Raw genomic sequence first — 12,947 nt, 5'->3', positions numbered from 1 at the left:
AAAGGGGAGAGGCGGGCCAGGTAGGGCTGAGAACATTTTTTCACGCTTGTAGTTTGCATATATTGTTAAGAAAAAAAAAGTTGGCGGGGTTTTAAAGTCCAAACTCGCAGCAACTTCCAAAACTAGCCCACAACTGGACAATGGCCGATTTGGACCTTAAAAACCCGCCGCAGAGGTGGATGAGTTCGGCAGGGCTGCTGTCAGGTGGAAGGGGACGGAGCTGTCAGAGAGGGCTGGTCGCTGTCAGTCCAGCTGTGAGGGTTGCTCGGTTCCCTCCCCCTACCCCAGCTGCAGCCGCCGCCCCCTCTTCTGCTCTCAGCTGCAGCCTCCTCCTCTGTTCCCTACGCTTTCTGCTGCCTCCTCCCTCCCCTCCCTCCTCCAGCACCGGCTGCCGTCCTCCCTCTCTCCCTTCATCCCTAGCCCGGCTCTCACCCGCAGCCCTAGTGGGACCTCCATGAACACACCATGATGACAGGCATCGCCGCTGCTTCCTTCTTCTCCAATGCCTGCCGCTTCGGGGGTTGCGGGCTCCACTTCACCACCCTGGCCGAGCTGATAGAGCACATCGAGGATAACCACATCGGTGAGTACGCTACTCGGGGTCCCTCCCCCTCCTCATGTATAGGGTATCCAGTGGGGTCCCAAGGGTGACCCTCAGGGTACACTAGAGGTAACTACAATGTATTGGAAGGTGCAGCCGATATGCCCATTCTGTGCCCCCCTCCCCCAGGTGATGCTGAACTACAAATCCTAGCATACCTCGACCGTCAGAGGCGGTAGTGGGAATTGTAGTTCAGTAGCCACAGTTATGTTTCTATGCACTGCGTTCATTTCCAGGGGGGAGTTAAGAAACATGGCTATATACATATCCACAGGCTGCAGCAGCCATGCACTGCATGCACCCACCCCCATCCAGCTGTTAGCCACACCCCCTAATGCACACCCACACCAAGTGATGCGCTCACCCACTGGTCGAGAGCTCTGGGATCCTATAGCCTCCCCTAATTATGTCACTTGGTAGTAGCCATTGCTTCCTTGTGCCCTATCAGTTGTGTTATTGGGTGTGGTGGTGCCCATGGTGGGGCTGCAAGGCAGTCTTTATGCAGAAGTGCTATTTGCATGCATTTGCTAACAGTCTCTTGCTGTGTGGTAAAATAGTACACGTTTAAGGCATTATGTGTGTGAAAATGTTGGTTATTAAACTACATAATGCCTATGCCATTAGGGTTGTAGGATCTGCTTTAGCTGTGTGATTTGCTTTAGCCACCCAGACAAAAATTGTGTTTTAAAATGTTTGCACTGAGCTGATCATTTGCTTATTGTAGTTATTGACGCTGCCTATGAAGGGCTTAGATACACAGCAAATTACATTAAGGCTCTATGCACGCATCACTGTCAGCTGAGCTTCATGGGAGTCAGAAGAGCTAAGTAGGTGGGACACTCCTTCTTCCTTATTGAATCAGAAAACAGTATAACCATACATACCTCCCAATGGGCCACATAATGACCCCAACCCTTAGTACCACTACACTGTCCAACCTGTGACTAGGTCCATCCCTGTGCAAGTGCAACCGTACAATGTGTTGTTGCAGTATATGGTGATGTTTAGCTTTTAAAAACTGGCATATATATTTAGCAAAATAGCACCCGTAGTTTGTAAAAAGCTTTTCAAAGTAAGCAAGATGGTCCAGGTGCTCCAGCCCCAAACCCTCAGCTCTAGGGAGCGGACAAACCGTGTATCAGAACAGAAAAAAACAGGGGAAAGGCACTCCAAAAAACAGGCCATTCCAAAAGTTAAAAAGAGAAAACTTTACTATATTCTCATCTCAAAAAAAAAAATTGAAGCAGACAGCTAGAGCTGAGTTTCTATGGGAACCAGCAATGCCATCACTTTACTGGCTGCTAGACTCGGGGCGTGTTTAGTAATCTGAGCTTAGAACACCTGAGCATGCCCACAAGCCAACAGCCAAAGCAAATCCTGAGGGAGGGGCTGAGTGGGTTTCAGGAGGAGACGGAAATCTAAGTGATTAAGGAGGTGTTGCAGCCTTACTATTAACCTCTGGACAACCAGTGTGGCAGGTATTGAAAGATTTCAAAGAGGCTGTTCACTGATTACATTTTTGTGTGTGGGGTTACATGTCCTTTAATATCTTGTATGTTAAAGGAACAGTAACACCAAAAAATGAAAGAGCTTTAAATTAATTAAAATATAATGTACTGTTGCCTTTCACTGGTAAAACTGGTGTGTTTGCTACAGTAACACTGCTATAATTTATATAATAAGCTGCTGTGTAGCCACGGGGGCAGCCATTCAAGCTGGAAAAAAGGAGAAAAGGCACAGGTTACATAGCAGATAACGGAAAAGTTCTGTAGAATACAATAGTGTTTTATCTGTTATCTGCTATGTGCCTGTGCCTTTTCTCCTTTTAATGGCTGCCTCCATGGCTACACAGCAGCTTATTTATATAAATTATAGTAGACTTACTGAAGTAAACACACAACTTTTACCAGTGCAGGGCAGCAGCACATTATATTTTAGTTACTTTTATAAACTTTCATTTTTTGGCGTTACTGTTCCTTTAAATTGCCACCCCTCCGAGATGAAAAAACTCCCTATCCCTTGAACTTGGAAAAAGTCTAAATTCCCCATAGTGCAAGACAAAAAGTGTCTGGATACATTTGTCTGCTTTCTTATTCGAATGTCAGAAACATGTTCCCAAATACGTTCTTTAAAACTTTGCGAAGTTTGTCCAATGTATTGCATACCACATTTCTGACATGTAATCAAATATATGACATTTTTGGTATTACAGTTGATATATTGACCAATTGTAAAAGATTTATTAGTAACTGAAGATGTAAATTTATTGGCCACTATGTATGAGAGGACATAAAGTACAACGTGTAGCACCACATTAAAAAGATCCATGATACTATAGCCAGGTGGGAGTCTCTAATTTGTTGCTCATTACCATACTAGGAGATATATCTTTCCCCAAGGTATCACTTTTTCTAGTCACAAATTTACAGCCCGATCCTAAAATGATCTTAAAGGGACACTAAACCCTGCTGCACAGCGCTGCTCAACCAAACTTTACTCAGTTGTTGCTGGACTACAAATCCTAGAACAATTTAACCTAATGAAGGTTGAGGCATGCTGGGAGCTGTAGTCCACAACATCAGGGTTGTATTCTTAAAGTAATACTGCACAAAAAAACATCTCCAGCTCTCTAGAGCCTGCGGCAGCATTGAGATTCAAAAGAATCCTCAAAGAGAATCCCAGCTGATGTGTGAAAATCTTTCTCCATGTTCTTTGTTCCTGCAATTGGAGTTGGGAGGTTTAAGCACAGTTTTCCAGCACTGAACAAGTTTGTTCTTTATCCCTATGTCTGATTCCTGTGTCATATAATGAAGGACACAGTGCTGGAAATCAGCATTCTCATTGGTCAGTTCTCTTGATTCTATAATTAAGTTTTTAGTCATTAGAATTGTCATTGTTGAATTGGTTTCCATGTGTAATTATGTTTTTCATCAACTACTATAGAGAACTAGAGGGCACAGTGGGACAACTTTACGGTTGGGTTTAGTGTCCCTTTAAGCTTAGGATCAGTACATAATATGGGCAGATATTTATTCACTATTCCTTTACTTTGAGGAAATTGGGGACTATATGTAATTATACACAAAGGAGAATTAGAATCCAAATAACCCCTTGACTTCTCAAAAGGATTTCTAGAGTGACATTTCAACAAGTGGTCCTGTGGGGTCATCATAGCTCTTTTAAAAGCTTTTGTAAGGCACTGTATATGATAACCCCATAAAAGTAATCTTTAGCCTGCATTTGTACTGGTAATACAACACCAAAGCTCACTTGATAGCTAAAGGATGAAGGACTGCAGGCTTGCCATCTCTGGGTATATTGATCACTGTAAACACTGTTACATCTTATGTAGCACAGAAAGTATATTTTCTCTCAGCAAGCTCACACTACAACTTCACTGGCACACAACCTGAGTGTAGCTCTGGTAGATTGCAACTAGGGGAGCAACAATCTCTGTTTAGACTGACAGTGATAAAGGCTTTGGTATAGATGTTTACTAGTACTGAACTCTGCACGTGCTGAAAAAGGCCCAACATTTTTTTTAGCTCAGTTTAGTAGAATTACTTTATCTGCCATGTTCCCTACCAAAATTATTGCACAAGGCATTTTGGTAGGATGTCATTGTATAGTGTTAAATGTGATTGAACAGGATGTACATTGTTTTTCTGGTTCATTTTATAACAATTTTGTGTGTATTTAGAACTCTAACAAGACTTTTTTTGGAGGGGGGTACAGTGATTGATCCTAGAAATGCACCAAATCCACTGTTTTGGCTGAATCCAAGCACTAATTTGCCTATGCATATTAGGGCAAAGCACTGTAAAGGAGTTGTAAGTCCAGGCATAATGCTGTTTCTTGCATAGTGCAAGAAACGACCAATGAGACCACTTATTCGTAGCACCATGCCTGGCATCTTGCTGTTAATCTTATATATAGAGATAATGATGGCATTTTTTTTCATTATATGTCACTGCAATCAGACACAGGGATAAAGGACAGATTTGTTTAGTGCTGGGAAACTGTGCTTAATGCTCCCAACTCCAATTGCAGGAACAGAGAACATGGAGACAGCTTTACACACATCAACTGGGATTCTCATTGGAAGATTTTTTTTGCATTTCAATGCTTCCGCGGGCACTGGAGAGAGCCTGAAAAGTTTTATTGTGCAATATTGGTTTAAGAATACAACCCTGATGTTGCTGGACTACAGCTCCCAGCGTGGCTCATCCTTCATTATATGTTACATTATTCTGGGAGATGTAGTACAGCAACAGCTGAGTAACGTTAGGTTGAGCAGTGCCCCTAGGTTGAAAGTGTGCCTTTAAAGTTCCCAACTCCAGTTGCAGGAACAAAAAACAGGGAGCCAGTTTTATACAGATCAGCTGGGATTCTTATTGGAGGATTCTTTGCATTTTATGCAGCCGCTGACCATGGAGATTTGGGGAAAAGTAAGAATACCAAACCAAATCCATATTAGCATAGGCTAATTAGGTTTTGGAAGGGTTAATTGTCGGAAAATTTTGGTAAAATTTTCAACTACCGTGTTTACGTGACAAAAAGTCACATGATTTGTAGGATTCAGATTTGATCCGGCCATGGCGTTTAAGTCAGTACTATTCTCACTGGTAAATTTTCTTGCATCTACAATTACTGTTTTTGGCAACTTCTATAGCAAAACTAGGGGGCACAATGGGACAGCATTATAATTGGGTTTACAACCCCTTTAACGTTATCTTATCTCTGTTTAGTTCTATATAGTCTTTGGGTTAAATGTGACCCGCCAAAATAATTTTTGGCCTTGGTCTGCCCAAAGGCATCTCTACGTCTCACCCTCGAACTTGTGGTATAGTGGTTAATTGGCCCTCTGCAATGAATATGTTGTGCATGAATATTGTGACTCATGCTGTGTTATAAAGATAGCTAGAAGCTCAGAAAAGTATAACAGGACTGCATTTTTTTTACAGGAAGGAAGTAAATTGGAGCAAGAGTACCAACACATACTTTATGTCATATTAGCATAATACATTTTGTGTATATGTGTATATGTACACATACACAAAATATAAAAAAAATCATAAAAGACTGCACTGGTAAATAGAAACTTACTGAACCCACGTTTTGGTCTCTGCAGACACCTTTCTCAAGGTAACAGGAAAGGAACAAAGGCAGACATAAATAATCCCATGTAACTAACTCACTCACTCTCTCTCTGTTTTGCGAGAGAGAGAGAGAGAGAGAGAGAGATTTTTTTTTAAAAAGTAGATCTTAGGCTGATGCCACACGTGGCGTAGGGCTGATATTTTCGGCAAGCGGAAAAACGCTTGGCGAAAAGTCAGCCCTATGCCTGCTACTTGTGCCTGCACCCGAATGAATGGAATACACTCGGGTGCATGCACCTGTATCCGATATACGCATGAAAACGCGTGAGAATTTTCGCCAAGCGTTTTTCAGCTTGCCGAAAATATCAGCCCTACGCCACGTGTGGCATCAGCCTAAACCTTAAGGGAATACTAAACCCTGGGACACTGCTTAACCAAACTTTACTTAGCTGTTGCTGGACTACAAATCCCAGAATAATGTAACACAGGGGAGCCCACACTTTTCCACGCCACAATTGACTTTGGCTCCTCCCCGTGTACTTACGCGACTCAGCGTACATACGCATTATTCTGGCATTTGAAGTCCGGCAACACCTAAGTAAAGTTTGGTTGAGCAGTGCAGTACACCAGGGTTTAGTACCCCTTTATAAATTAATATGGCTAGAAATGGCATATTTTATATACTGGTCATACACCAGTCTAAGGATCAACATCTCTGTAGTAGGAATGATCCAGGCACAGGAGCTCCACATTTTGGATTCTCTTACAAAGGTCATTAAGGTTGAGGAGACTGCCTCATACAGATAGAAATAAACAAAAGGAATTCTGGGAATGAATTCCAAACTCCTAAAAAAAAAAAATCTCATTTACATAGGTTTACCCTACAGCCTAAAGCTCACCCATGCAAATGAGAAATTTTTAGGAGTTTGAAATTCATTCCCAGAATTCCTTTTGTTTATTTCTATCTGTATGAGGAACCTGATCAGCTATTATCTTGGCTTCTGCTTTAAAACCCACTGGGTGAGCTTTAGTCTATAGGATAAACCCATGTAAATGGGATTTTTTTCAGGAGTTTGGAATTCATTCCCAGAATTCCTTTTGTTTATTGTAATGGTCAGTGACACTGCACATGCTTAGTGTGTGCATTAGGAGTTTTACAAATAATCAAGTAGAAAAAGTAGTTTTGCCTGTTAAAGAAGCTGACAGGGCTAATATTATAACTGTGCTGGTTTCAGGGATGCCATGAACTAATAATCTGCATTATTTAATAATTAACCTTATATTGTAACTAGGAATACACCAAATCCAAGATTCAGTTTTCAACAGGATTCAGATTTGGCTGAATCCAATGTGTCTGGCTGAACCGAATCCGAAATCTTAAAATCACGTGACTTTTTGTCACTTAAATATGGAAGTTGAATTTTTTTTGCTGCATGCGCTCTCTAACCCTTCCATTTGCAAATTAGGCTTTGGATTCAGTTTGGTATTTGGCTGAATCTTTTACAAAGAATTTGGGGGTTCAGTCAAATCCGAAAATAGTGCATCCCTAATTGTAACATTTACATTGTGTATATACAGTACCGGTATGTTTTGTGTTTGTCCCTAAGCTCAGTAAGTGACAGCAGCACAGAGCATGTGCAGGAAATCAGCAGAAAAGAAGATGGGGGGGCTACTGGGGGCATCTTCAAAGGCAAAGATATTCCCTGCTAAAGGGCTGTGGCTGCCTTGGGCTATTACAACATTCATGATTATTCAGACTCTTCTGTCTAGTTATGACATAATAATCACTGTATATAAGATAAAAGTATGATATCTGAAGTTGTCCTTGTAAGTTGCATTCTCATTGGTGCATTCTCTTGCATTTATAAATGTTTTTGGTCAGTGGTATTCTCACAAAGGAAAAGTGAATGTTGATGAGGTCAGTAGGTAGCCCTCCCTGCATAGGGTTGCTACCTTTTCAGGAAAAATATGCCACCTTAAATATATAATATAAAAATATATACCTATATTTTTATCTTTTTTCCATAATAATATCAGCACCAAGCAGCATTCTTACCAGCCAGGTCGGAACCCTAGCCTTGCAGCACTAGGGTTCTGAGTTAAATTATAGCCTTGGCACTATTTACTGGATCTGTGTTGGCTTCCTGTGGGAATCCTCCCACACTTTAAAGGAGAAGGCAAGGCAAATTTTATAAATGGTACCATTGCATAGTGCTAGTATAGATAAAGAAAAACGCTACACTTTGGGCTCAATTATAATAAGAAAAACTTATAAAATCTTACTGTAAAATTTCAGCGTTATCTAAAGAATGGCGCGGCCATCTTGAAGTTGTATGCCCACTTCTTGTCCTTCGGCGTCTTTACTGCGCATGCGCAAGCTTCCTCCCTCCCCCAGCTTAGGCGCGCGTCCTTCTCTGCGCATGCGCTTACTTCCCTCCCCCCTAGCCGGCTCAGGAGATTTGACTGACGGGGAGCGCGCCTGCTTGTGCGCGCCCACAGAAGAGACAACTGCGCACGTGCCGCTTCGGTTCCAAGTCCTCAAGTCTGGGATCATGGGAACTTTTTTCACACAGCTCCTAGGTTTTATATCCGTTTTGGCTTCTGTTCTTCTAAACCATGGAGATATGGGGAGACTTAATTAAGGGCACCTTTGAGACAACGGATGGTAAGCCTCCAGCCTGAGATTAACTCTTATGTAGCCTTTCCTTCTCCTTTAAAAACACAGACAGGTTAATTAGCTTATGATGAAATTGATAGTGATGAGTGAATCCGTCAAAACATTTTTTACAATTTTTTAAAAAAAATATAGTGAAACACCTAAAATACAAAGTGCAAAAAAAAAAAAAAATGATGCACGTGACACGCAAGAAATGTACTATTTATATTACTATTTATTTGTACTGTAATTTTTTTTGCCACACCAAATTTTTCTGACCCTAGTGTGTGTATTGTGTGAATGTGAAAGGGACCTTAGATTGTAGGCTCTCCTGGGGGCAGGGGGCAGTGTGAATAATGAATAATCTGTGTGGCATTCCACATGGAGCTAAGAAACAGCCCATAAATTGGCATCAACCTTCTTCCTTTCCTGCACCCATAATGCGTAAGTGTACATTTACATTTTGTGCCGAAATCCACCGTATGTGCCTGTATCCAGGACGACATAGTAGTCCCAGGTGCAGACAAAGAAGAAGACTGATGCCAGGTGTAGGGGCTAATTCTCGGTCTTGGGTTTTCCGTAAGCCAAGAATCAGCCCAGTGTGGCATTAGCCAAACAAGCAAGCGATATCTGGCTAATAAGGTTGTTTGGCCCTAGGTCCAAACAATTAAATTGGCGGGTATAGACACCATCGGTTCAGGGACTGCATCAACAAGCCAAATGCAGTCCCCGATCTGATGGAAAAATCAAACCTGCCTGATTGAGATCTGACCAATTTCTGGCCAGATGTCGGGGAATCCTGTCATTGGTGCACGTACATGGGCAGATAAGCTGCCGAAACGGTCTAAAGGACCGATACCAGCAGCTAATATCGGCCCATGTATGGCCACCTTAAAGGAGAAGAAAAGTCATTTTGGCATTTAACTGCCAATAGATATGCCACATTAGTATCACCTAGAACAATATTTTTTTTCTGCAGAAAGCACTACCATACGTGAGTAAAGAGCCCTAGAAGCTTTCTCCGTTTGCAGCTGCCATTTTAAATTACATCCTGCTCTAGCATTTAGAGCTGAAAGCACACATTCCTAAGGGTGGGACTTCTTAGCATTCATATGGGAAAGGGGAGCAGGAGAAAAGAGAACTGCACAGACTCTGGCCATAGAATTAAAGATGTTTCTGAGAGAGGAAGTCAGACACCCAAACAACATGTTTACAAAAATGGAGACAAGACATCCTGTGTTTCTTTTGATAGAGGACTCTGTAGAATTTATGTGAATGGTTATGGCTGTATTTACATAGACCTTTTTGATAAAGCTTACTTAGTTTTTACTTATCCTTTAAACATTTTTAAATTGTGTCTGTGCTACACAAACAACAGATAATACATTCTGTAGAGAACAGGAGTGGCAATAATAGTCTTAGAGCATAGATTTTATGTGCCACTGCTCATAGGTTTGTAGGACAGTACTGCCTCACAAAATATTATCATTTATGTGCCACTTTTATAATGATCCTATATTTTATTGAAATAATTTGCAACAGTTCCCTGCTACAAATTTTTCCTAAGAAAATCAAAGCAGGAAATGAGCGAGTGTAATATTAGCCTGTTGCACACTAGTTGTTACATGATTTCTGAACAAGAAAAGCTTAGAGACAGTAATATTTAAAGGAAATAGCACACATTCCTGAAAAAAGGGATGTAATTAATCTGCCTTACTCCACAAAGAGCAAAGTTTACCTTAACACCTTTTGTTTGTAACAAAACCTAATCTGCAAATGTAAACTTGCATGAAATACAAATGAAGATGGAATGCAGCAGCATTAAAGGGGTACTAAACCTGCTGCATTACACTGCTCAACCAAATTTTACTCAGCTGTTGCTGGACTACAAATCCCATGATAATGTAACATATAATAAGGTTGTGGCATGCTGGAAGCTGTAGTCCAGCAACATCAGCGTTGTTCCCAGCACTGAATAAATGTGTCCTTTAGAAACCAATTGTAGGTCCTACATTCCTCACACAAAGGGTTAATGAAATAAACATGTAGAGATGACCAGCTTTTAGGCCTCACGGGGTTATTTTTCAGGTATTAATATATAGGCAACCAACATGTGGTTGGAATTGAAATCCATTGAACCACACAGGTTTCCTTTTCTGGTAAAAACACATTTTTTTTTGCTTGAGGAAGATCCTGTGGGGCTCCTAAAATAGGGAAGGGCAAGCAAATATTCACCACTAATTTGTTTTTTGGGTTTTGTATGTGACCAGACAATTATAGCGCTGAATGCTAATTAATTGCACTTTCCTTTTTTTATTTTTGGGGCAATATTATTATTAATTGTTAAGCATTTAATCGCTCTACAAGTAAGCCCCACTTACTAATATGATACTGTACATATCAAGTACGTTCAAAGCAGTGTTATAGAGGATTCTGCACTTCTTTTGTGCATCCCATAACAATTTACTCAAACTGGTATTTTACAGCTAAGCTACACAAGATTTAATAATGAAACAAATTGCTTCTAGGTTCTGTTGGTGTCAAATTTGTATTGCTGCAGCAGGCAGGGCTAGCATGGGAGCCTGATATAAGTAGTAAAATGTATGTAGAATAAAATAATGAATCTCCATTGCACCATTGCAACAGAATCATTATAGGCCTGTCTAATGTGGATCAATTCAACTGGTTTTAGAGTACAACTCCCAGCACCCACTGATAGCCATATGCTGCCATAAATAACAGAAAGTTGCATAGATTTGAGATTATATCCCTTTTAAAGGGGTGGTTCACCAGCAGGTTAAAGAGGTACTAAACCCTGCTGCACTGCTCAACCAAACTTTACTTAGCTGTTGCTGGACTACAAATCCCAGAATAATGTAACATAGAACAAGGTTGTGGCATGCTGGGAGCTGTAGTCCAGCATCAGGGTTGAATTCTTATAGTGGTTGTAAACCCAGTCATAGCGCTGTCCTCCTGTGCCCCCTAGTTTTGCTAAAGAAGTTGTCAAAAAATGTAATTATAGAAGCAGGAAAATTCACCAATGAGCATTCTACTAACTTAAAACCTCATTATAAGTCCAAGAGAAGTAACCAATGAGAACACTGATTTCCAGTACTATGTCAGGCATCTTGCTGTTATCTTACATATAAAGACAATGATGTAATTTTTTTTCTTTATTATATGACACTGGAATCAGACTTGTACAGTGCTGGGAAACTGTGCTTAAGGGCTCTGGTACACAGGGAGATTAGTCGCCCGATATGACATCCCACTGGCGATTGCATGGCATAAGCGGCGGCATAATCTCCGAAGTTGCCGCATATACCATCCCACCGGCGATTTACATTTTTGCCGGTGGGATGTCATATCGGGGAGTTTAGTCGCCCGCAACAAGGGAGATTTGTCGCGGGCGACTAAACTCCCTTGTGTGCCAGAGCCCTAAAGCTCCCAACTCCAGTTGCAGGAACAAAGAACAGGGAGCCAGGTTTACACAGATCAGTTGGGATTCTCATTGGTGTATATTTTGTATTTTAATGCAGCCACTGGTCCTGGATATTTGGGGAAAAGTTTAGGAAAAGTTTTATTGTGCCCTGTTGTGGCCTGTATCATCTGCCACTCTCTAACCTGTACATCTGATATTTAAGTTATGGAAAGGAGGGTGCCTATGTGTTTCTACTCTTACACCCATCAGTGGTGCTTGACGCAGGCCAGAGTTGCATTTGTAGGGGGAGCCACCAAAATTGAATGTACAATTCCAGATAAAAAATGTGGTGCCCCGTCGCATGCTGCACTTGTGCAAGTTAGGGGATGGACGGGACACTACATGCCTACCCCTTATGAATACAGTGCTGCAAAAAGTAGGCATCACTGTATTCATTGGGGAAATGCAACAGGTCTTTACTTCTTTTTTTTTTTTTACAGTGTAAACAACAGTAACAAATACTGTTAAATAGCTGTTAAATATCCTTTTTTCTAATTTAAAATTTGTTATCTTGTTTTTCCTGTTTTACAGCTTTATTTTTTTTTTCCTAGTAGCAGTAATTATTTATAGTGTCTCTTTGAAGTTTTAGAGAGATTCACATTAGTGTCCTTGAGTCTTTGCACATGAAGCCATCCTCCTACAAGATAGGGAAATAGACACCCCTGCTAAAAAGTCAGCCCATAGAGCCAGCAACATTCTTCTTCTCAATATTATTAAGAGAAGCGATGCCTAGCAGGTTGTTTTCCTTTACATTATCTTAATAGACAAATTGCAACTTATTTTCTTTTTTTTGTGGTTTAATATTTCAGCAGCTATCTGGTTGCTAGGGTCTTGTTTACCTTAGCAACCAGGCAGTAATTTTAATGAAAAACTGCAATATGAATAGGAGAGGGACCACACAGAAGATAAGGATTACAAAGTAACAATAATATTAAAATTGTAACCTCACAGAGCAATAGTTTTTTGGCTGCCAGCGTCGGTCACTCCCATTTGAAAGCTGGAAAGATGTGAAAGAGGAATGCAAATAATGCAGAACCTATAAAAAATAAATAATCAAGATCAATTGCAAACTTGCTAGGAATACGACATTCTATAACATACTAAAAGTTA

General features: G+C 40.8%; 1 protein-coding gene across 1 annotated transcript in view; it reads left to right on the top strand.

The window, feature by feature from the left end:
- The first annotated feature begins 309 nt into the window (after positions 1-309).
- Positions 310-12,947, top strand: part of jazf1 (JAZF zinc finger 1) — a 155,842-nt gene continuing 143,204 nt past the window's right edge. Inside the window, exon 1 of the mRNA XM_002933383.5 lies at positions 310-583. Coding sequence (XP_002933429.1) covers positions 466-583 — 118 coding nt within the window. The 5' untranslated portion in view covers positions 310-465. The remainder of the gene's footprint in view (positions 584-12,947) is intronic.

This window comes from Xenopus tropicalis, chromosome 6, assembly GCF_000004195.4.
Source record: "Xenopus tropicalis strain Nigerian chromosome 6, UCB_Xtro_10.0, whole genome shotgun sequence".
NCBI lineage: Eukaryota > Metazoa > Chordata > Amphibia > Anura > Pipidae > Xenopus > Xenopus tropicalis.
Note: the sequence above shows the minus strand (reverse complement) of the source record. Positions and strands in the feature narration are given on the sequence as shown.